The sequence below is a fragment of the Cygnus atratus genome, chromosome 1 (assembly GCF_013377495.2).
Source record: "Cygnus atratus isolate AKBS03 ecotype Queensland, Australia chromosome 1, CAtr_DNAZoo_HiC_assembly, whole genome shotgun sequence".
Lineage (NCBI taxonomy): Eukaryota > Metazoa > Chordata > Aves > Anseriformes > Anatidae > Cygnus > Cygnus atratus.
In genome coordinates, this window is record NC_066362.1 from 192,675,161 (window position 1) to 192,701,354 (window position 26,194).

The 26,194-nt window shown below is 37.6% G+C and overlaps 1 protein-coding gene across 1 annotated transcript in view; it reads right to left on the reverse strand.

Moving 5' to 3' along the window:
- Positions 1 to 1,054: 1,054 nt before the first annotated feature.
- Positions 1,055 to 26,194, reverse strand: part of AASDHPPT (aminoadipate-semialdehyde dehydrogenase-phosphopantetheinyl transferase) — a 28,190-nt gene continuing 3,050 nt past the window's right edge. Inside the window, exons 3-6 of the mRNA XM_035542526.2 lie at positions 8,693 to 8,814; positions 8,061 to 8,222; positions 2,266 to 2,343; positions 1,055 to 1,319 (exon numbers count right to left, since the gene is read on the reverse strand). Coding sequence (XP_035398419.1) covers positions 1,161 to 1,319; positions 2,266 to 2,343; positions 8,061 to 8,222; positions 8,693 to 8,814 — 521 coding nt within the window. The 3' untranslated portion in view covers positions 1,055 to 1,160. The remainder of the gene's footprint in view (positions 1,320 to 2,265; positions 2,344 to 8,060; positions 8,223 to 8,692; positions 8,815 to 26,194) is intronic.

Below are 26,194 nucleotides of genomic sequence, written 5' to 3' on the forward strand. Positions count from 1 at the left end.
AATGGGATCGAGTGTACCCTTAGCAAGTTTGCAGATGACACCAAGCTGAGTGGTGCAGTTGATACCAAAGAAGTAAGGGATGCCATTCAAAGGGACCTGGACTGTCTGCAGAAGTGGGCCCATGAGAACCTAATGAGGTTCAATAAGTCCAAGTGCAAGGTGCTGCATGTGAGATGAGGCAATCCCAGGCACGAGTACAGGCTGGGAGAAGAACTCATTGAGAGCAGCCCTGCAGAGAAAGACCTGGGGGTTCTCGTGGTCGAAAGGCTCAACATGAGCCAGCAGTGGGTGCTTGCAGCCTAGAAGGCCAACTGCATCCTGGGCTGCATCAACAAAGGAGTGGCCAGCAGCTGGAAGGTGGTGATTGTCCCCCTGTACTCTGCCCTTCTGAGGCCCCACGTGGAGTGCTGCATCCAGGCCTAGAGGCCCCAGCACAAGAAGGATGTGGATCTGTTAGAACAGGGTCCAGAGGAGGACTACAAAGATGATCAGAGCGCTGAAGCACCTCTCCTATGAAGAAAGGCTGAGAGAAGTGGGGATGTTCAGCCTGGAGAAAAGGCTCCAGGGAGACTTCGCTGCGGCATTTCAATATATAAAGGGGTCTTACAAAAAGGATGGAGAGAGACTCTTTACTCAGGTAGATAATGAATAGAACAAGGGGGAATGTTCTTAAACTAAAAGATGATCGATTTAGATTAGATATTAGGAAGAAATTCTTTCCTGTAAAGGTGGTGAGGCCCTGGAACAGGTTGCCCAGAGAAGCTGTGGATGCCCCATCTCTCAAAGTGTTCAGGGCCAGGCTGGATGGGGCTTTGAACCTGGTCTAGTGGGAGGTGTTCCGGCCCATGGCAGGGGATTGGAACTACATGGTCTTTAAGGTCCCTTCCAACCCAAGCCACAGCATGGAGAAGCAAAGAAACATGTGATCAGCTTAGACTTCACTCAGAATTCCTTCAGCGAGGCAACATGCATCTTTTTAAAATATTGATAAAGAATGTCAATTTTGAAAAGGTGAATATCAGACTATTAAATAAGGAAACATTTTAAATAAAGAAAAACACTTTTTATTTATACATGTATACATATTCCTACAACCTGAAGAACAGCATGAGAGCTTTGACAATTTCTTCCCTCCCCCTTACCGCCGCTTGTAAGCATTCTTATCCTGAATGTGAACTCTGTTTCACTGGACTCTCCTGCTTAGAACAAAAGTTATCCCAATATGCAGAATCCTCGGGTGCAATTGGAATACCAGACGTGACTAAATCTTCAAAAGTCAATAATGTAAACTGCGGTTGATTAGGTTCTGTGGAGCACACCTACATAAAACACAATTTTTACATAATTAATGTATCTCAATTTGTCTTCCTGCAACCTTCCCTGTCCGGTTTAAACTGCATATTGTTACTGAATGAGGAAGTATTACAGTTAAGACCAATGTCACTGTCTCTAATTTACGCTATACATTAACTAATAGAAACATGTAACATGGCACATAGAAAAAGAAAAAGCAAGTTTTTCTTAGAGACTCAGGTCAGAAACCTGAGAGAACAAGGCATAGGGAGTCCTGCAAACACCACAGAATGAATGTTTAAATCCAGAAAAAGGAAAAACAAACTACTACATTCTACAGCAGACATGATTATCTGAGATGATAGCATCAGGATTTATTCTAATAGAGGAATGCCTACTCGCATGCCTTTTAAAACCAGCAATCACTGGGGTTGTGCATGCACTCAGTCTCCTCCCAGAAACTCATGCTACTTAAGGACAAAAGCTGTAACAATTAACTCAAAATTCCCAGTGTTAAACCCAGATTAAGCTCAGATACTGGAGACAAGTGAGTCACGGTCTCTCCATTAGTTTCATCACTTCAAGAAAATTTATATTTCAGAGAAAAAAAAGGCTTGTTTTTCTGAGCTTGTGTTACTGTGCAGTCTGCTGTATGCTACCTGCATGTGTAATTCCAGCAAGGCAAATAGTACAGTTGCATGAATCTTACAGAGGCTGTAAGTGCCTCTTCTAAATAACATCTACATACTATTTCTTTAAACAAAGTCCTTCCCAGCCCTTTTCTGAAATAGGCACAATAGGAATAAACGTAACAGTCCAGTGAACAACCTGGTTAACACCGTGGTTAAGATAAGCTTTCTTTTCCTTGGCCCCACACCTGAGACAATAGACTGTTTTAAATAAAGCATCAGGCTAAGCTTAGGGTTCAAGTGATTAGTTACCAAGACCTGCAAACATTTCTTAATTTCTTACATCAGAATGTTGCTGTCCAAATCCCTCCTGCTTCCCAAGAGCCACTGCAACATGATGATAGTCATCTAACCGGGTTTCCTAGTAAAGATGAAAAACAGCAATGTAGAAGCATTTCCTTTACTCTTGTTTCCACTATATGCACGGTCAGAATATGGTTCAAAACAACACCAAAGGATTATTTAAAATACTTTAAAATAATGACATTCAGAAAGCAATAGTCCTTCTTAGCAGGTTTGTTGGAGAGCTCAAGGACACAAATCCAGTTAGCCGGGCTGAACTAGTTACTATAGGTTAGCATCACCTCACCCCTTTGTAGACTTATACATGCAGGTTTGTGACTTTAGTCTTCCTTTATCAGTCCATTCTAAGTCACAAGACTACAATCTATTTTAACCATCTGTTTTTGATGAGATGAACTGTGAATGTTCTGTAGAGGGTATTAGGAACAGCAACAACGTAAGCATAAACTTAAATGAATGACTCTCTCACTCTTGGCTTCAAGCATTATATACGACCACAATGACAATTTCTGACACGACAGTCTGAGCACTGCTCTGTGTTAATGCAAATCAATTTTCCACAAAAAAAATAAAAATCTATTTTTAAACATAATAGCTATATTTTATAATAGTATATATATAATTTAATGATTTTGTTTAAAAGTCCTCCTCCTCCTCAGAAAGACTAACAATTCATCCTAAACAATTTATTTCAGAAGAATCTGCTTTTATATATTATTATTTCTGAATAATGTTTATTCTATGGTCAAGTCATAACTGTTGGCTTTTTTTTTTTTTTAAATGGAGGAAAAAATGTTTCCTTTGGTTCTGTATCCAAAACTTTTCACGTCATTTCTGCACAACCTTTCTAAAATGGAAATCAAGAATAGAAGAATTCTTGAAGGCAAGAATTTTACCCAGAAAAATGAACAATTTAGGTGTCACCATTAATCTGAATATCAGCTACTAGTCTGGTTGCTCTCTGGGAGGGTATGACTGAACCATTTCCACTTCCTCAGGAAATACTCCAACGCACTATGTTATATGAAGAAAGCATCACGATGTCCTCCCATTCTTCTGGTAGGGAGTTGTTTGCTTTTTTTTTTTTATTTTATCTAAGCAAAATGTCTTCTAAAATAATGCTGTCAGTCTGCCTCAGGCTTCCTACAGCTCATCTGCTATATAGCATTTTCAAAGATTTCAATTGCAAGGATACAATTTCTGTGATTCCCCAGTAGCCTTGTATATAGAACAGGTGCCAAGATGCTCAGCTCAGATCTACGCAGCTCAGCTCAGCCAAGACAGCAGCTGCTCTACTCATGTGTAGTAGCACAACTCTAAGGCTGGGAGACTTTACTGGCAAAGATGTGGGTGTCTTGGCAGATACGTGCTGGTGTGGGAGTACAAGTGTGTTTTTACTTTAATCACTTCACCACCTGAGTTGCATGTATTTGATTGATTTAGCAGCAAACTTTGTCACTCACTTAAAACCAAAACATCAAGCTCATGTTGCTTAGTCTTTCTGCAAAGTGCTACTAAGAAAATGATTGATTACTTCAACTTTGTATCAGGAGAAATATTTGATGCCCATAGGAAATGCCAACAAACCTGCAGCGTAAACTGTATTTCTCATAATTGCAAAAGCTATAGTTGTACTTGCTATGAAGTATTTTAGCAAGTTTTCTACTTTCTTAATATGTCACAAGGCTGAAAATGAGCCAAGGATAAAAATGCTACCTCATCATCCATACACATAACACGTTCCTGTAACTTATTCAAAAAGCAACAAAAAATTGCCTATCAGATGTTTTATCAAGTGTTGGCAAACAATTTATATAGCTCCAGGATGGCAATGTGCTGTGCTTGTCTACATGGAAAAAACACCATATCCAGTTTTTATCACTTTAATCACCCCCCACCTTTTTTTCCTCAATTTTTGCCTGTCCAAGAGGTTGAAGACTGATGAGACTGTGCACACAGCACAGCACACAGTGGCCTACATCTGCAGCTAAAAGTCTGAAAACAACTGTGTTACAGCTTTAAGCTAAATGCACAGAAACCTGTGTTTGTAGAGTGAGTATTTGTATTAGTTATTGTTTGTGCAACTATAAATGTATATAATGTAAAGTCTCTTACATATTGTCAACAAAATCATTTTCTGTCAGCTCAAAGCATCATTTAACAGGAGGTGACTCTTTAGGTAAGGGGGACCATTCTCCTGCAGGCCCCACCCAATGCAGAAGGCTCCTTGTCATTTACTTCACATGTCCTCAGTACATTAGAGATCACAAAACAGTTCCCAGCATCTTATAACAAAATGTAACGAACTAGGCACCTCACTGCTTTAGAGAAATGTAAGCCCAGAACAAATACAGAAGGGAAGGAGATCTTTCCTGACTCCTGCTAACAGCAGCAAAACCCTTACGTTATGGAGATAATGCAGCAGAGAGACCAAAAAAACCAACCAGCTTCCATATTCATATCCATACACCATCTCACAAATCAAATTCAACTTCTTACACAGAAATAGAAGATTAACCGAAAGAGTAGTACAGGAAACAAAAAGGACAGTACAGGAACTCCTCTGAGACACAGGATTTGTTTTAAGATACATTTGTTTTGTCTGTGAAACAGAAAACATAACTTGTTTTTCTCTGAACCAAACTTACTTGAATTGTTCCAACTAAAGGCACAATGAAAATTATAATTACCTCACTTCAAAGGCTTAACAGAATGATGCGTCTGGGATTCAAATCAGTCTGGGTTCACTCAACAGAACAGCTTATGAGGAAACTGTACCTCCAATCAGCAGAATTGATTGCTGTGTAAACCTGGTTGGATTAGCTAGTCTTGGGAACAAAAAATTTCATTCCTATTTATTCCTGACAATACAACAGAACAAACTTCTCTTCCTGAGGGTGAAAGACTCCATTACTGCTGCATGCCAACAACAATTACCAAATATGCTTCTAATTGACCCAGGTAATTCCAGTTTGAAATCCATGTTCTGGAAGTGTTTGCATATAGACAAGCCAAACAAATATTTGCTGTGAAAAAATGTGAACAATGATTCGTGCAGCAGCAGTGATGTCAGGTGATTCTCAAATGCTGACTGAAGATTAGGACAAATGGGAGCTTCCTGTATGAATTACCTGTATGAAAACTGGGATGGGAAACTGGTTTGCTCCCTATTTAAAATTCTTTAATAGAGGCTCAAGTGCTATCCAACCATCATTCCTGAGAAACAAAATTGTGACTAAGAAGTCACAAATGCACTTAAGTTTTTGCATATCAGGAGTTTTTTTTTTTTTCCATAGAACAAGTCTGCTACAAATATATATTGTAGACATATATTTCTCTTTAAACTATAAAAATTACCAGAATTTTTATTGACCCACTTCCTTCACTTTTATTAATATTAACTAGTACTTCATTCTGAAAGATTATTTTCTTCAGAAGTACTAACTGGAGCATAAAGAACTATTCAATATAATAATATTAAAAATAAAAAAAATCAAGAGTAATGACTCCATGCTAAATTAAAAACCTCACACAAATACTAAATCGCTCTTCACTTGACTACTATATTTTTTAATTGTTACTAAACAAATTATTCTTTTTTAAAATGAGCAAAGCATACACTGCTTATATGAACAAATAATACTTAACACAGATAGCAGACATATCTTAAAATTTAATGTTTCTGAATGATGTTCTACTTTACTCTTTGTCCTATTACCTCCAGCAGAGTTGAAGGTAATCCCATCCCCTTGGATGACTCCCCCATATTTCTCAAAATTAGTGTTTTCTGGTAACAAGTTATTTCAATAGTTTGGTTCAAGGCCAAATAATCAAATAAAAATAAGAATTCTGTAAGTAACAAAATGGGCATACAATTTTTTCTTCTCCTGAGTGTTTTTTAAATGTAAAGTGATGCCTAATTTTAGGCTGGGATAGGTAACTGAAAAAGTGATTTTTTTTTCCAATTTCATTTTAATTAATGTTGATATTTAAAAGAAATTATACCCAACAGAGCTAATATTTTAAATTAAACTTGATAATAAATCCTTTCTTTGAGGTACTACAATCTGCCTAGTTATAAGGCTGTGCTCTTGGGAAGTAGGAGGTGAACACGGGAGATGAGACATTCCTCAGACGAAAATTAAATTAAGCTTCTAGAAGTAATTATCGACTAATAAAGGAAAAAAAAGCATTTAAGTAATACAGGGAGTTATTTGCATTATCAACTTCAAGCTATTTTAGTCAATCAACAACCAGCATGCCATTGAAGACCAAAATTTGGAGATTCAGACGTCAGTCAAAAGAGATAGATGCTTCTTTGACAATGATACCGTTAGCATTAAGACAGACAACAGTCCTATTATAAGGCATGTCACAATCTTTTCTAAGATTTTTTTTTTTTTTGCCAGTCTGTAATTCCCACTGGTGGATTTCATGACATGGTCAGTTCCTAGAGAGCATGGCAATATTAGTATGAGAACTGATTTAGCATGGGTAGACTTTTAAAGTAATAGAAATCCAAATGTAACTAGAAATGCTGAAAGAAATTAACTGTGAAGGTCATCTTATGCCACAAGTTAAATGTTACTGATATATTTATTCTTTTTTCTTTTTACTATCATAAATGTACTTTGTATACTACATAAAACCAGTACATACCAGAAAACTTATTTTGACAAGCTCTACTGGGACAGTTGTGTCCAACAACGTACACATTTTCAAAATGTAAACGTTTCCAAGTGTACTGGAAGCTGAGTACTCAAATTAAAAGTGTGCTTGACTATTTTGTGAAATAGAATTGCAAAGTCAGTAGGCAGTCAGCTATATGCCTGCTGCACAAACTTAAAGCAGACAGAGATAGGGACAACCTGAAGCAAGATGCCCTTTATAAAAAACTTTAAAGTCTTTTGCAATTCTTCTGTTCAGTGGTAGACAAAGAGCACTCCGGGGTGCTCTTGTGAGGTTTTTTTTTTTTTTGTAGCTTGGATTCTTACGATAATTAAATAATATAAGATTACAGTACCTCTCAGTTCTTTCTCTCCCCACCCCTCAAACCCACACTAGATGCCATTGGTCATTTTCATGGATGTTTTACTAGCAAGTCTCAGTAACTTTCAAGAAAGAAAAAACAAGCAAGCAAAAACCACAACCAAACAAAATCCTGCACTCAAGATTGAAGATTGAGCCCACATTAATGTTTCAAATAAAGGCTTTTTTTTTTTTTTGCATCTATCCATTCCCACACACAACAGCCAGCCAGCACACCTTAACTCCAAACCCACAAAACCCCATTGCTTATTGTCTATACAAGCAGGTAGAGAAAGACAAATACACCAAACAAACAGCTGAAGACACATTCTCCATTTCAAGCGTTTAACATAAATGCTAACTAATGGAGTTAATTGCTAGTCTCATTCTCAACCAACTGAGGAAGAACTTCAACATTTTAGACACTATTCAGAAGTCAGGCCTGAATATACACTTTACTGCACTTCCTGTGTGCTCTAGGATGTTCCCTAGAGTGCCAGAAAGGTACTCAAGGAACAGAAAAAATAAGAAGCCATTATAATGAATATACTCTCTGGGGTGCATCTGTGATCAGAAATATTTTTAGATGCTGCTGATTTATATCCTTTGCTTTGATTTGTATCTTTGCAATGTGATTATACAAAATAAAGGTGTGAAGCTGCAATTAAGACATCAAATGTGCAATTTGATTAAGGCATTGAGACTGGCTATTATTATTAAAAAGAAATTATTTTGAAGATTTCTTACCTCAAAAGTCCACTCTTCTTCTTTATCTCCATCCAGCAACATTTGTGTCTCCTTATACACCTTCCCTATTTCCAGTTGCAATGGAGACACATTAAATTCAATTCTTTGCAAGTTAAAGCCAATTCCAACTCCAATAGCCTTTAAAAAGCTTTCTTTTAGGGCCTATAACATAAAATGTTGTTTTCAGAATACGGACTGTTCATACTGGCTGTTGTCAATCAAACTTCTCTGTAAACACTATTTTGGAGCAGACAATGTAGGCCACATAAATTTAAGGCTTAAACCACTGTAAATGTGAGAGTAGACTGACACAGTTACCAAGAAAAAAAAAAGTTATCAGCCTTGTTATTACCTAAGTTATTGCGTAACAATGAATAGACAACTAGAATTACTAAATGGTACATACAGATAAAAACCCTTTACTTTGTTCTGTGTGTTTAAAACTAGTCATAAATCCTAGAAATGTCATCTGTAGTAGTGTTCTTACAAATTATTCTGACATTACATAATCATATGGAGGTTATCTTTTGTACCTATAAAAGTATACAATTTTATCATAATGAAAATAATAACAAAAGAAGAATTTGCAGGTTATAGTATTGCAGTCTTTAAATAGAGAAGAAATACATTACCCAGTGCCGATGAAACATATCCAGCTGCATCCATTCATTATTCATAGACTTGATTACACCCCACTCTGTCTCAGTAAACTGTCGCTTCATGATGTGAAAGAAATTTGGAATTGAGCTGCTACCTGTAAGTTTGAAAAAATATTTACAGAAATGTTAACAGAACAATAATAGTAAGTAAATAAATCACCTCATGTTATTGCTCTTAAAAAAAAAAAAAAGAAGAAAGCAGGCTCATTCATAAGAAAACAAGAGCCAATTCTGCTCTACAATCTGAATTTACTCTACATAGCCTCAAAGCGGTGAGCAGCTGTTGGTGACAGTTCAGGACATAGTATTAAAAGGAACATTCCAGTGACAGAATTACTACATAAAAATGTGATATGAGAGTCAAACATATTCTGTATTTTCAGCATTCTCTGAAAAAAGACAGTATTTGACCAGTGCTGACTTCATATTAAAATATATATTCAACATTCTACAAAACAAGCATATACAATCTTCAATATTTGACAGCTTGGTCTAGTAACACTTTATAAAACAGCATGCTTTTTGTCAAAATTCATCAAGCTATTCTGCCTCCTGTCCTTTGACGCTGGGAATATGAAAGAAACACGTTTTAAAGCACATGTGGAAATAGAATCTCCCAAATTTATCACAGGGACAAAAATTTAAAAAAAAAAAAAAAAGGGAAAAAGCCTCAAATCCTTCGATTAAATTTAAGTATCCCACAAAAATAAGCACAGCTGTGTACTGTTGCCACAGCTTTTCAGGGACTACACCACTTTTCCCCACTAGTTGGGATTTACTTAGCAAGAGACACTACAGATTGTGTGGTTATATTGATCAATGGCATTTCTACAATGCACTGGAAGCTATGGACCTCGTTACACACTTGACTAATCACCCAAAACCTGTATCATTAATCAGTATTCCATACAATCTGTCCAACATGGCTTACAGCTGGTTAAACAGACAATGGCACAAAGCAATCTATTTTCTTTAGTTGGGATAATCAAAATCTGGATAGAGACAATTACACATATTGAGACAATTTTTTTTGTAGGTAATACGATATTCACGTTAAAGAGAAAAAAAAGATGTTTTTCATTAAATACAATCTCACCTCCCTCACTGCAAGGCCACTCTTGATCCTTGACAGATCATGGTGACAGGGAAAAGTATCTGAAGACTGGAAGAAAAAAAAAGTCATTCCTACCATCAAAAATGGCAAGAAGAAAGACTCAGGGAACTACAGGCTGGTCAGCCTCACCTCAATCCCTGGAAAAGCGATGGAGCAGCTAATCCTGGAAACCATTTCCAGGCACATGAAAGAGAAGAAAATCATCCGAAATCAGCATGAATTCATCAAAGGGCAGTCATGGCTGACCAACTTGCTAAGTTTCTGCAATGAAGTCACCAGCCTGATGGATGAGGGGGAAGCAGGGGATATTGTCTTCCTAGACTTCAGTAAGGACTCTGCCCCCCGTAAGATTCGCACAGAGAAGCTGTCAAAGCTGCTCGGTGAGCAGTGAGGTGGATCAAAAATTGGCTGAATGGTCTAATCCAAAGGTGCAAAGTCTAGTTGGAGGCCAATAACAAAAGGAGTACCCCATGGTCAATATTGGGTCCAGCCCTGTTTAACATCTTCATTAACAATCCGGATGATGCAGGTAGAGTGTACCCACAGTAAATCTGCAGGTGACACGAAACCAGGGGGAATGGTAGATGCACCAGAGGGCCATGCTGCCATCCACAGGGACCCTCACAGGGTGGAGAGGTGGGCTGGCTAGATCTCATGAAGTTCAACATGGAGAAGTGCAGAGTCCTGCCCCTGGGGAGGAACAACCTCAGGCACCAGGACATGCTGGGGGCCACCCACCTGGAAAGCAGCTCTGCAGAGAAGGACCTGAGAGTCCTGGTGGACACCAAGCTGAACATGAGCTAGCAATGTGCTCGTGCCACAAGAAAGGCTACTGCTATCCTGGACTTCAATAGATAAAGTGTTGTCAGCAGATCAAGGGAGGCAATCCCTCCCATCTACTCAGCACTGGTAAGGCCATATGTGGAGTGCTGGGTCCAGTTATGGCCCCCGCAGTACAAGGGACACATGGAACAACTGGAGAGAGTCAAACAAAAAGCCACAAAGACGATCAAAGGGACTGGAGCACCTTTCCTATGAGGAAGGGCTGTGAGAGCTGAGACTCTTCACCCTGGAGAAGAAAAGGCTTGGAGATGGGGGTGGAGATCTTATCAAAGTCTACAACAGACTGAAGGGAGGGTACACAGAGGACAGAGCCTGGCTCTTTTCAGTGGTGCCCAGTGCTCGAGTAAGAGGCAATGGACACAAACTGAAACACAGGAGGTTTGGTCTAAACATCAGGGAACGTGTGTGTGTGTGTGAGAGAGCGAGGCCTAGCACAGGCTGCCCAGAGAGGCTCTGGGGTCTCTTCCTTGGAGATCTTCAAAAAGCTGCCTGGACGTGGTCCTGGGCAGCCTGCTCTGGATGTCACTGCTTGGGCGGGGGTGGGACCAGGTGCCTCCAGAGGGCCCTTCCTACCTCAGCCAGTCTGTGATTCTCGCAAACACTACACTACTTTTGAAAACTTATCACTAAATTATCGCTTAATGAAGACACAGATGCTAACCCTAGTTCTGTCAATGATTCTGTGAGTGATGAGGGGCAAGTAACTTCCCTTCTTTATATCAGTGTTCCCCATCTTAAACCATGGATAAAGGTATTAAACCCCCTCTATAAAGCAGTCATCTTCTACAAGCATCTAAGAGCTATATAAAAAAAAGATATTGGCTGCAGTAATACTTGATCTGGCAGAATTAGTGTCACACTAAAGCAGAGATGCAGGTTTTCTGACAATTTCCTTTCCATGTCATATTTCAAAACAAAACCTGACATACTGTATATATCATGCAATACATGACAGTGACATTTCAGAGATGCCCTTAATTTCCTTTATAGACTACAGTGGAAAAAAACCATCTTAACTCAGAAATTATGTTGACAGTTGCAGTAGTCAGCTAATGGAATGATCCAGAACAATCTCAGGACAGAACTAACTTTCCTTTCAGGAGAAAAAGATGATACTAAAAAAGAAAAGCAACCACAATACCAAGCATGTCTTGATGGATGACCAAGGCACAGGAAACATCCATCTGCTTAGACACTCCAACTTCCTTGAAACAACGAAAAATAACAACAAAAAATCTTCAACTTGGAGAAAGGCCTTTCATCTTGCTGAGTTTAAATAGCCTATTTTTTATGATCGAATGACTGTATTAAAACTCGCTCCAAACTCTTTTTTTTCCTTCCTTTTCTTCTCTCGGGTATTTAAGGGGAGGGTAGTGGTGCACCTGCTTCTTCAGGTAACTCAAATTTTGAAACTTTCAGGAATTTCCTGGTATACCTTCCTCCTCAGAGTCCCATTACTTTCAGACAGTTCAGCCATTCACACCACCAGAGAAGACTTTCTGCACCTTGAGTCCTTCTGCCCTACAGGTTGTACCACATAACATGAATGCACTTCATACTTACTAAACTGTTTAGTATACCAAGTGTATAGCACATTCACGCAGTACTGCCTTTTCTCTCCTTGTTCTTTTTTTTTTTGTCCTAAGTTTCTTCACCTGTTCAACTCCTGGATGCTCATGTTCAAATTCACACAGTGAGCTGCCACATCCCCGCTCTGAAAAGCTCAGGCTCTGCTTTCTCCTGAACTGCCCTCCCCTCCAGTTTCCTTCTTAATAAAGTGTAGTCATTTTGCTCTGAGCAATGGATCAGATTATAGGAGCCAGGGCTATTATTCTCAAGAAATTGTTAGCAGTGCTACAGCCTCCCTAGTCTGTTTCCCCATATCTGTTTGAGTATCAGAGAGGCAGACTCACAGAACTATAGAAAAACTTAGGTTGGAAAGGACCTCTGGAGACCATCTGGTCCGACCTTCTTTTGAAAACAGGGCTTTATATTATCCAGAGCCCTGTCAAGCAGAGCAGACGTTTCCCTGCAGCCCATGGAGGGGACCATGGTGGACCAGGTTGCTCTCCTGCCGTCCGTGCAAGACCACATCAGAGCACATACACGCAGTGCAGCCTATGGAGGGGACTTTTGTCTTTCTCAGCACCTTACTGTATTTCTAACTGGCAATAAATTAAATTAATCTTCCCCACATCAAGTCTGTTTTGTTCATGCTAGTAACTAATGAGTGATCTCCCTGCCCTGACCTCAGCCCACGAGCATTTTCCATCTTATTTTTCCCCCATCCCATTGATGTGGAGGAGTGGGAGAGCAATTGGGCAGATACCTGGCAGCCAGCTAAGGCAAACCCACCACACCACATCTCTCACAACCTGGGAGTTGAGGAAGCAAAGCTAGAAGCAAACTTCAATACTTATCTAAGAGCAAATTCTAGCAAAACTTTCTTTAAAATAAAGATCTATGAACTGGAAAATCATGAAACATATGAACTGACAATAAATTTGAAAACCAGATTCTCTGAAGGAACAAATGGTTTTGCTGTAGTGCACACACACACACCACAAATATTTCCAGGACTATTTTTTGTCTTCACTTTCAAATGAAAAATGGTAAGGCTAGACTCTCATTGGGAAATATGTAACCATACCCCTATTTCTTATTTAGCTCTCAGTAGTAAATAAAAAGGATTCCTGTAGGACATGCCTATGTAGTTTGTAGAAATTGCACATCTGATCTGCCTGTGCTTCTTAACATCCATACACTAACGAGCTCCCGAGCAGAAGCCACACAGCTGGGTTCACACAGTACTGAGTCCTTTGTAACATAACCCAGCACTGCCTTCCCAGTGATCAGGGTTATCAAAACAAAACCACCACACCAAAACACACTTACATGTTGAGAGGAAACATTAGCTGGGAATGCAACTATGTGGAAAAACTTCACTAAAAACAGCATTTTAAATGCTCCTTGCAATTCATACTTAGAGCTACTGAAGAATCAGAATTTAGATTCTGATTCCAATGCATCCAACACAGTTAAGCTAATCTTATCCATCTCAGTGGCAAGTCAGATTTTTTTTTCCCCTGTAACACACAATGTGTGCACTTTAGAAAAAAAATATTTATGTACATAAATCACTTATTTAAATTGGTTGGCATCAGGAAACTGTACAATATTTATCTGATTGGTTTGGGCATCTAACTAGGTGGGGGATCATCACAGAATAAACTAATTTTTGTGATTTTAGGAATAGGTAAGACAGGTAAGACATTGGCATACAAGATTTGAAAAATAAGAAAAATAAGTGTAGTTGGAAGCAGGAAAAACTGGTAAGCTAATTCAATGGATGGTTTTGATTAATGGGAAAAGATCCTTATACCCATCAACTATTAAAACTCTGAAAGAACAGACAATAACCTTTTGCTGGTTTTCTCTAAGAGAAGAAAAGTAATTGTGGCAGGAATAGATCTGTGAAAATGCTGGAGAAAAGGTTTCAAGAAATGAAAGAAATCAGAAGAACCTGATTTAGATTCTAAGGGGAAATGAGAGAATGCATTTCAGGAGACAAAAAGCTGAGCCAGTGACACAGAAGGTAATAACATGGCAAGGAGATAGGGATGACATTTCTGAATTAAACATCAAATCAAACTTGCCTGGGTCAAGAGGAATGACAAAAAAAACTTTAAATGTAAGAGTTTTCTTGCTTTGAAATGTATTATATTGATTACTATGAGTGTTCTGTCAAAAATCTAACACTATTCCTTTCCATAATTATCCTTTATTAATACCTTAAAAAAAGATTTTTTAGTATTGAACCCCAACCATAAAAATGTTGAGTCGTTTTATTTCCCAAAATGCGTGCATCTGTTCAGTCAACCAAATAACTTCATTATAAATCTTACGAAAATCTAAGTTAACGGCAGATTTTGCATGTGATAATTCTTAGCAATGTAAAGTTTCCAAATATATCCAATAATTTGTATAGATACTTCTTTATCACCTATGCCACTTCATTTACAAGCTTGTATTTAATACACTTTGCAACACCTACTTTGCTTATTTTATAAGAAATTGTGAAATATTTTAATTTTCTTTTCAATAGTAGAGCAGATTGATACTTCCCCTGCTCTTATTTGAAAATATATTTTCATTTGTAGATGTTTTCATAATTGACTCCTTTTCTTCCCTTTATGCAAACTGCTGCAAATCATTCTTTTTGCAGTTGTTCATTAACAGAAATCCTCAAAACATTTCTCCAGTCTACTGCAAACTCCACATGTAAATATTGAAGAGTATCTGTTTTTATATCAGATCATCTCACTGAAAAATGAAGAGACTCAACAAGAAATCTCTAATAAAGTTAACCAAAACATACTGTAGCTTCTTTTTATAATATCCAATTAACCAACAACAATTTGTACAAGTATCTAATTGTCTAACAAATACAAATATGTATGCTTATTTGCATTAGAAAAAACTGACTGGACAGTCTAGCTGCTGAACATCCCAACTTTAAAAGTACTTTTTCCCTACAATATGTAGAGTTCTGCCTCCTCCCCAAAACACTCATTAACTTTCTCCTTAAGGAAGAGTAGCCAATACAGGAAAGGCTCTTCATCCACCAAATCTCTGACCAGTTCCTCCAGCTGGTGTCTAAATTCGTTTGATATTCACAAGAGAATCTAGAGGTTTTATCCTTGAGACCAACACATATTTCATTTCTGCTGACACTTAAGCCTCACACTCCAATATACAACATAACACAGATTTGAAGGCAGAGTTCACAGAATAAATTAAATGTAAAATTTAGTGAAGCTAAATTTAGTGAAGCTGTGAAGGCAATTGATTTCTTACCTGTATATATATATAGCTTTATCTCCTTCTAATAAACTTTAAAGCACATTAGATCTTTACAAGTACAGTCTGAGTAATCTTTCAAAAATTGTCTTCTATATGTTAAAAACGACTAAATCAAAAGTTCCTTGATTACATTAAAAATATAAGATACTCTGGCAATTTCAGGAAGAGCGAGGAGAAGAAAGGAGTGAGTGACACTGGAAGAATCCAGTATCAAATCTGGAAAACAAACATCTTATATGCAGGCAAGCGTGCACAAGCACACGTGCATGCTCCCCCCCAACAAGCCACTTGCATTGAAATATATTTAATAGCATCTACTCCACTTAAATGACAACTACTTTTTTTTTTTTTTACTTACTACTAAGAAATCTGCCTTGCATTTCATCCCTTAAAAACAAACAAGCAAAAAGCCCCACAATCCTAACTGCCTTGAACTGCATGAAAGGAACAGATCACTGATCAAGAACTAATATCTAATCAATACATACAAGTTCACTTTCAGATGGCAAATGGGCCTAGCCTAGCTAGCAAAATGAGCAACTGACATATCAACCGATCAATCTGCTTAGTACAGTGAAATATAGGCTAGCTATAAATCCTGCAAGCTAATGAGCTGTATAGGATGAGCACATACTGAGGTTCTTGGGCTGACAATCCTTCCGGTGCGGGGCACCACACGTTTGATTGTATTTTACCATCTCTAGAGGAAACCAAAGTAGATTGATACAGAGAAAACATTTCTTCTGCAACAGATGACCAAGTCCTAGTTGTTTATTAACGTAAACTAACCCTTATACAGATGTTTAGCAACTGACAACACAGGACAAATAATTACCTAAATAAATGACTTAGAAGAACCAGATAGGAAATTAACAGAGCATGTTTTTTAAATCTATTAGCTCACACAGCTTTAGTGTGAATTGGAAATTGGATTTGCATTCTGTGACCTCTCTACTTCCTGCCATTATCCTGAAATTCTCCCAGTGGTACATATGTTGAACATCTATTCTTGTTTTTCAGTCACTGATGATATTGTATCTTTGCATGACTCAGAAAAGCAGCATTAACTTTAAAAGTCAGAAAACCTGAGGTTGCTTCCTTTGAATCACTGACCCTTTCCCAGACTATAAAAATGGAAAGGCCATTAAAAAGTCTGCCATAATTAGTGTATATTATTTTTCTCTGCAGTTAGGATCTTTAAGTCCTTGTGATATTAGCAAAACTGCTAAGGTTTCAATTGCAGTAGTCCTTGGGCCCAGCAGCGATCCATCTTTAAGCAAGCTGCCCTGACAGTCAACAAAAGACAATAAGGACACGTGATTGATTAGGTAGCTCTACCTCCAAAAGTGAACTGGAGAAACAGCAATTTTGACACAAGTGTGGCCCTGACAAAAAACTGAAAAAAATCACGAATTATTACCTAGATACAACTTCACATCTGATTCCTCATCAGTTCACAGACAGCTTGTTTATGGTCTGCACAAGGTATATGCCGTCTGGTTTTAACTTCTTTCTAAGTAGAGAAAATAAAAATATTTAAAATACACTGGGTATTATCAAATAGAATGATTCAGAAACTGTGAATTCTTTTAACAAAATGTACTTAGAACTACAAAGCAAAAACGATTAAGATAATGAGCAATAATAAGAAACCCTTTCTTAACTTGTCTGCATTATTGCTTGTACCTTTTTCTTGTTTAAACTCTTTCCAAGATCTTGCATGACCACATCTAGCAGAGCTCAAGGTAGCCGCAGAATTCCAGCAAAATGGTAAATTACCCCCCAAGAAAATGACATTTTAATCAGTTTTCCATTATAGAAGGTATCAAACAGTTAAAGCAATTATCTCGTTTTGTTCAACAGCAGGAACTCTGCTTCCTTTCAACACTCATGAGGTTATGATGCATCATGCTAAAATTAAACACAAAAACCCAAAATCTAAATAACCCCCCAAATGGGCTTTCTTTTATGAAGGCATTATGGTTGTGAGTTGTGAGAACAAAACTAGATATGCAAATCAGCCAACCAAAAAGCCAAGTGCACTCAGATCTCTCTTTAAGGGTGACAGACATTTAGGAATGTAACGTGTCAACAGAGCCAGGCTTTCTGTCACTCTGCAAAACAACAAAAACCTCAATATGTGGCTAGCACAATGGCAGCCACATATAAAATCCTATTTTCCTAACAATCTATAGCCTTGCACTACCAAGCCTTGCAATTGCAGAGGTCAGGACACCGCACAGAAGCCTGTCCCAGAATACAAATCTCAAAGCCAGATGGAATAAACATTCCATGACGTCCACAATAAACAGTATATAAACATTTTTCACAATTAGAACATCCCCACTTCTGTGTATATATTCTCCCTTCTCCCCCCTTCAAAATGAGTAAGTATTATGGCTTTAAATTTGGGAATCAATCTCTCCTATACATCAGTGAGAGTAACCATGTAAGAATATGCATTGAAAACAAACAAAAAAAAAAAAACAAAAAACTTTAAAAGCCAACTGTTAGGCTTTCCAAGAGACTGTCTGGCCTACTCAACAGCTAAAAACCAGCATGTTTTGTTTGGTCTTCCCACAGAGAAGAAACAGCAGTCAGCTGTCCTTCAGCATCCTTCCCCGTCAACACACAAATCAACACACGGACAGGTCCAAACCAGCCACTGCTGGAGCTGGCTTTTATCAAGCCAATAGGCTATACAAAAGATGCAAGAGGAAGATGCAATTGCAATGCAGCAAGAGCAGAGCATGTCCCACAATTGAAAAAAATAATGAAGAACTTCAGTGACCCATTTACCTCCACCAGTGTTCTCTTTTTGGCTGGGATACAGTTTTTTTTTTTTTTTATTGCAGCTGGCATGGTGCTATGTTTTGGATTTGTGATGAAAACAGTGCCAAAACAGTGTTTTAGTTGATGCTAAGCAGTACTTACACTGAGTCAGTGTCTTTAGTTTCTTATGCTGTCCCACCAGCGATTAGGCTGGAGGTGCACAAGAAGCTGAGAGAGGGCACAGCCACGACAGCTGATCCAAACTGACCAAAGGGATATTGGCTCAGCAATAAAAGCTGAAGAAAAGCAGAAGGAGGGCAGCAATGTTTTCATTTATGATGTTTGTCTTCCTATGTAACCACTGTGTGTGATGGAACCCTGCTTTCCTGGAAATGGCTGAACGTTTACCTGCCAGTGGGAAGTAGTGAATGAATTCCTTGCTTTGCTTCTATGCACAGCTTTGTTTACCAGTCTTTATCTCAACCCACAAGTTCTCTCACTTCTGCCCTTCCAGTTCTCTTCTCTGGGGAGGGGGGATGCTCAAGTGGCAGCGTGGGGAGCGCTCACCTGCCTACCAGGACACATCCACAACAATCAGCTCCGCATCCTGCCTAGAGAGATTTCATATTTCAGAACAGCACGGTCAGCTCAGCAGGGTAATACTCTTATAGATACGATCTCCGAGTGTTTGCTCATGTTTTTATTAAATTGGTTTTTGCCAGGAGAAAGATCAACACGCTTAATACAACAACCAGCAATTCTAATGAAAAGACTTGAAATCTAAACAGAGCAAGTGACAATTTCATTTATGCATGACAAGATTGGATTTTCTATGAAAATGCAACACAGCACGAAACAGGGATGAATGCCTAGAACTTGTATTACAAACCTGATACATGGCAAGGAAGAGTAGACAAATATTATACCAGTAACAAAAGTCTCCAGGTCCTAAACTTTCTTCAAAACCTGACACGACAGCAGCAATCTTATAGTGAAGAAACAAAAATATTTGCATTGTTAAAAAAACCAAAGTTTCTCCTAGAAAAGGAGGTGTCTCAGGGGAATCCAGACGAAGCTTTTTTTTTTTTTTTTTTTACCGTTTCATAAGGGAGATGTTAAAATATTTATGTAATTTTCTACCATTTCATAAGTCAGACTAAAAATTTGCAAATCTCTCTAGAACATTGTCTTCCAATGTTGAAACTAATAAGTAAGAGCTCCAAACTGTAACCCTTGCACAGAGAACATCCAAAGAAACTTTGGACAACACAGAATAAAGACAGCTTCTTTTTTTCCAACTTTTGCAACAAATACACACCTATAGACCTGTTGGAAACTATCACCATTACCAAGAAATTCCTTTAAAAGCAATTCTTAACATATGTATAATAATTACTGAAACCTTGGCCCTCCTGTTACATCCTTGTGTTAGAATTCCTTATTTTGGAAAGCCAAAGCTAACTGTTATTAGTGTAGGCTAAGAAGTAATTCTTTCATTTAGTTAAAATATGTATATTTAAATCTCTTCAGTCTCTCATTTTGAATGTGTAACTTAATTTCCCCAAATACCAATTACAGGATAAATTGTGATTACTATAAATTCAGTCTGCAAAAAGATACTTCTGCAACAACCCAGCAAATGTTCTTGTAGTTTCTCTTTGTTCTACCTCTTATTTTTTATGAAAAGCTCCTGGTTTTTTTTCCTTTCTTAGTTATTAACATCTCCCTCATTTTAAACATATCTATTCTCCACAAGTTCATTGTCACTGTTCTACATTTTGCTACCATTTTCTACTTTAATCCAAGTGGTTTTATGTTGTCCTACAAAAAAAACATCATGAAAGACTGATAAGCTTTTTAGACAGAAACAATTTACCCTCAAAGAGAAGATTCAATCACAAAAATCAAATTTTCCTTTCACAGCTTATTAAAGCATCAGTGCTTAATCCATTACCAGAACGTGGAAGTGTTGATTTTTTTTTTTTTTTTTTTTACAAACATGAGGACATTCCCACTGAAAACAGTGTTAGAAATTTAAATAAAGCAGAATAATAAAATTGCCATATAATGTGCTCTTTACAAGGATCTTTAAGATGGCTGTTTCTTCCCATCTTCAAACAGAACAAGAACAAAGAAATTCCTCCCTGTTTACTCAGTGAAAGGCTTAAGATCACTATGAGGCTTTAGTTCAATAAGGCTGATAGTTAGCTATTTTAACACTACTGTGAATCTAAAATTGAACTGTTTTCATATTTATAAACTCTAACCTTCCTACTTCAATTAAAAATAGCATTTAACGTAAAACCCTGATTAATTTCTCTAAACAGTGCACGTACATATTTACAGCTGTACCATTACCTAAAAATTCGGCAGTTGTCTATTCTAGCAAAAGATCAGACGCTGATTCCTGCTATGAGATACAACAATAAAACCAAAAACAATTAAAACTTTGGTCAAGGCAAAGAAAGGTAAGGTATTGTAAGAAGGACAAAAGCACTCCAATCTGTTCTGGCACTTTCTAGGTCAAAAAAAAAACCTTTTTGCAAGAGCTGAAAAGCAGAAATTAAAAAAGCATTGTAAATTCAGAAGCTTAAAGATGGTTGCTAAATAAAAGACTCATGCCAAACATCATGACTATGATGCAGGTGTGACTAACTCCGAATTTAGTTTATGATTGCCAGAAGAAATGGCACAAAACTGGCTAGAAAGAGTTTTGCTCCACCAACATATTTTCCATCGTGATGTAGGATTTAAATACTCCGATTCACGTGTGACTTATCTTTGACTTGAAAGTTGCTATCCTGTATTGTGTTATCTCACCTCAGTGATGAAATAATGGGAATAAAAATAGAATGAGTTCTGACTGTATTTCTTTGCCTCAGAGAAAAACAGTTTCAAACAGTCTAGTATTTGCACATCACATTCTATTTACTTAAAAAATTATTTCAGGAAGTATTTTTAGATCAAATTAATTTCCTGTAAAATTCACATGCAGAAAAAAATACCCTTTTTTGCCTTAAAAAGCTAACCTAGAATAAAAAAAGATTCATGAAAAAAGCTAACTTTATTGCACATCGGATATTTAATTCTGAAATTATATTAGGATTAAAGATGTCAGGATCAAACTAACTTTAAAGCAATGCATATGAAAGATGGCAGGCTGATGGTGAAAGATCAGGAATGAACTGTTCATTTATCTATCTTTATAATTCCATCTAAGCTAAGAAACTGTATTACTGACTAGAAATTCATTTGCATAGTAGAAATACCTAGAGTTTTTTTCCAAATGCCCAAAGTAATCTTTATTATTACATAATTATTGTCTCTAAAAACATCCTACTTTACAGTGTTTAAGTGACCAGTAAATCAATAACCCACATACCACTTAAACCAAGTTTACACTTGCTGCAGAATTTCTTGTCCGTAAGTTAAAAAATTAAATACACCAACACAAGCTGAGTTTTTTTTTTGCAGGAGTTACTAATAGTACTGTTAGAATCCTTTTCATTTCTTCTGTGAAAGGGTTAAAATACTTTCACATACATTACCTCTCTAGACAAATGATGTCCACAGCTAATTCCACTAACAAATTTGCAGTGTAGTATGCACTTTCCCAAATGATTTTTTAAAAATCACCTTAAAATAATCTTACGGAAAAAAAAAAAAACACACATTCGATCTCAGCAATTCTTCCCAAGCAAATAAATTAAAGCCCTGTTTTAAATATACTACAATAACCTGCTGGATAACCAAAAAAATACCACCACCCTAAGAAACAATAACATACAATACCTAAAGAGGAGATTTTCCTTTTCTACTGTCACTACATTATTTATTTCAGTATCTTAATGGAAGAAAAAAAAAAGCGATGAACTGTTGCATACCTGCAGTGAGAGTTCTACAAAAGTTCTATTTGCACTGCTAAAAATAGCTTTTTGTATGGCCTACTTTCACCTTCTAAGACTGTTAATTGTTGCAGTAGTTTCGGTTTTCTGATTGTAATAATAAAGCAAAAGTAATATTGAAAGAGACTTCTTCAGTACTGAACATAAATAAAACAAAAATAGATAGGACAGATTAAGATGTGACATAAAATGTTTATGTGCACCAGGGTGTCTCCTTGTGTATATGCTAGGACACAATTAGTGAACATATTTCACAAAACTTGCAATTGCACGATACTCTGCTACGTATTTATTCTGCATATTTTGTTCACTGGTTGAACAATAAAGAGTGTTAAGAATTGGAATATTTGAGACCTCAAGATTTTGTTGGATAACATCACAAGATGGAGCATTCTGTCCTTAAACAAGCATATTAAAAAATACTGTAATGTACTCTGTACATATGGAACTCTCTGTCCTTGTAGCTATTCCAGAGAAAGATTATAGCAGATTTATGCAAGCCTTTATGATCAGAAACATAACGTACTTTGCAACTGCAGAGCAACAGCACCACTCAGTGGAACTATCAGATACAACAATGCTGGTGAAGTCAAAGATATCCTATATCCATAGCACAGCAGTAAAAAAAAATAAAATCCTGCTAATTCTGTCAAAAATCATTCTCAAGAAAAAAAAAGTGAAAAACCTACTTGCATTAGTTCAAAGTACAGAAACTATAATTACAAATTCTATCCCTAGTAATTCTTATTCACTAACTCACTTTCCCACCACATACCATTACTAAATTTTCATAACTATTTCTTTTCCAAAACCACAAATTATTATTCCAACAAAAACTGTACGGTCATAAACGAAACCTCTTTAAAATTTGGGAGACGGTATTTTTAAACTTAATTCACAAATGTTTTTGCAAAGTTAAGTAACGTGGAAAACGCAAAATCAGGCACTGACACACTTAAGACATTTATTTTTTTATGTAAAATGACGAGCACTGAAGTTTCTCTCTTTCATTACCAAAAGATAGAAAAGATGTGCTCCATACAAGCTGCTGACAGCTATATCACTTCAGGACAGAGTATGCTAGCTAGGGAACTTCAAAAATTGGAAACAAAAACAGTAATTTTGGAAGGACATGTTTTGTACTCCTTTGTATATACACTGTGGCTTGCTACTATGAATTCAGTCCATGGATACAATGACTTCCCCAATACCACCACTTTCTGCTAACATACCTACATCTCTGTGAAGATGAAAGAGGCAGATGTGAGTAAAGTAGCATTAAAAAGGACTCATGTTCCCGAATTCTAGCAGCTTGTATCTGTCATTAGGTTGTTTCAGAGTGGTAATTTCAATATACAGCCTTTGCAGTATCACTGTATTATAAAAACACCAATTTCACTCCCTCATTTAACCCTTTGGAATCACTAGCATCTCTGGAACAACCATTGCTTTTCTCTTTCTGGGTAAAATTACTGAAGTCTGTTTGTATAAGATCTCAAAGCACTGTTTTGTCTCACCAGCTCATGTTCCCAAATTAAATCCACACAGCTGCTCAGCACAGCTGTCCAGGGTGATGTGGCATCATTTGCTCTGCAGTGGGAGTTCATGATCACTGCCATCAACAATACTAGGAAATACTGTCAGGAGCCTCTCTTGAAGAAGTTAAGAATTGAATGTTGTACCCAAACCCTATTCTTATAAACTAAAGAATTAAAAAATGAATTGCTTCATCTCTTTTCCTACATTTACACTGAGATGAAACTTTTTTCCTGATACCAAATCCTTCTGTGACCTTCAGCTTCGCATTATTTGGAAATCCTAGGACAAACAACTACAAAACTATGTGACAGAAGCCAAACAACAAATATAACTTATCATTAGGATGAATTCTACATATTTTTTCCTAAATTTAGCTTGCTGAAGTTGACATAACTAAGAGTAAGTGACAATGTGTACTGAGGTGCAGAACCAAAGTCAGGTTGTCTTGTAACAGCAGGGATTAAAAATGCTGAAAGAAGATTACACTCAGATACAAGGCAAATGATCCTTGATTTTTTTCTGCAACTGCCTGCAGAACGAGCAACAGATAAATGCACCTTAACTTATCCACTATTTCAGTGATTTAATGTGAGAGAAATGAGAAAGAAATAGTGAAGTTTAGAAAAAATACAAGAGAAAGGAAGCTGTACAAACAAGATAAAGATTATTACTATTATTTAAATAAAGCCAGCTAGTATTGAAGTTAAAGGATTTTTTATATTAATTGGAAATAAAGTAAGAATATGTTCACTTAAAAGTTGAATGCATTGTATTCCAAAATGGGGAAGCAAAACAAATCCAGGTTTCTAAGCCTAAATGTAAAAATAAATCTATATTCTTCACAATTGCTTACTACTCTCAAAACAAAAGTTTAAAAAATTTTGTAAGATTTGTTAGCTGGCTATCAGCAACATATCTTTAAATTTCCATCTGCATAAAAAAATAGTAAAGGATGGAAGATGTCCCTACTTTCATACGTCTTATTCATAATCGTGTATAAATGACTTTAGATTTTTTTTAAGTTCCCCAAAAACGCTTAAAGTCCAAAGAAAATGAGTAACTGTGGCAAGCCTAGCTGACTTGTTTTCAAGCGTAGTCAGTCTTGGTGTTAATTTTTCTTTCACCATGGTTCATATGGTGCTGTGTTTTAGATCTGTGACTACAACAGTGTTGACAACACACCGACATTTTAGCTACTGCCACAGTGCTTGCACAGCATCAAGGCCTTCTCTGCTTCTCACTCTGCCCCAACAAGCAAATCAGCTAGGGATGGTCAAGAGATCAGGAAGGGACACAGTTGGGACAGCTGACCTGAACTGGCCAAAGAGGTATTCCACATCACAAAACATCATGCTCAGCAATAAAATGGGGAGAGAGAAGGGCTTCAGAAGTAGGCACTGCTTGGGGCCTGGCTGGGAATCTGCTTGCTGGCAGCGATTGCCTTTGCATCACTTCTCCTTGCTCCCCTTTTTCTTCACTAATTTATCCTTATCTCAACCCATAAGGTTTTCCTCATTTGCCCTTCTGATGGAATTCCCTAGGGGGTGGAAGTGACCAAGTGACTGGGTCAGGGCAGAGCTGACAGCAATAGTCAACCCACCACAGTCTTTTTTGTCGCACAGCTTGGGGCTTGAGGAGTTCAAGTTAACAACAGAACTGATTGGAGTGCGCTAGATGGAATTTATAGTTGTAATACCTGTTCAACTGCGAAGATGGTGAAGGGCCTAGAGGGGAAGACGTATGAGGAGCGGCTGAGGTCACTGGGCCTGTTCAGCCTGGAGAAGAGGAGGCTGAGGGGGGACCTCATCGCAGTCTACAGCTTCCTCGCAAGGGGGAGTGGAGAGGCAGGGGACCTATTCTCCGTTATCACCAGTGATAGGACCCATGGGAACAGTGTTAAGCTGAGGCAGGAGAAGTTTAGGCTGGGCATCAGGAAGAGGTTCTTCACCGAGAGGGTGGTCGCACACTGGAACAGGCTCCCCAGTGAAGCAGTCACTGCACCAAGCCTGTCTGAATTTAAGAAGAGATTGGACTGTGCACTTAGTCACATGGTCTAAACTTTTGGGCAGACCTGTGCGGTGCCAGGAGTTGGACTTGATGATCCTTATGGGTCCCTTCCAACTCCGGATATTCTATGATTCTATGAACTGTTACTTCACGTTTCTGGTCACAATATCAATTTATTTGTTTTCAATACTGCTTCATTTGTTCACTTACTTGCTCCATGGCATGCTCTTGTTGTGCATCAAATTTCAGGGATTGTTAATGGTTACTTTCAGCACCTGCAGTTTGCTGTGCTGTTTATCACTTTGTTTTGCCTGGGAAAGCCATGATAAAAGTACTGTCCTTGAGTGTAATCTAGTATTTTGTCCCTGCATTGCTCTAGTCTCTTCAGGTCTATCTGCTCCCGTGTGACTTGATTCACAGACCACTGTTTCT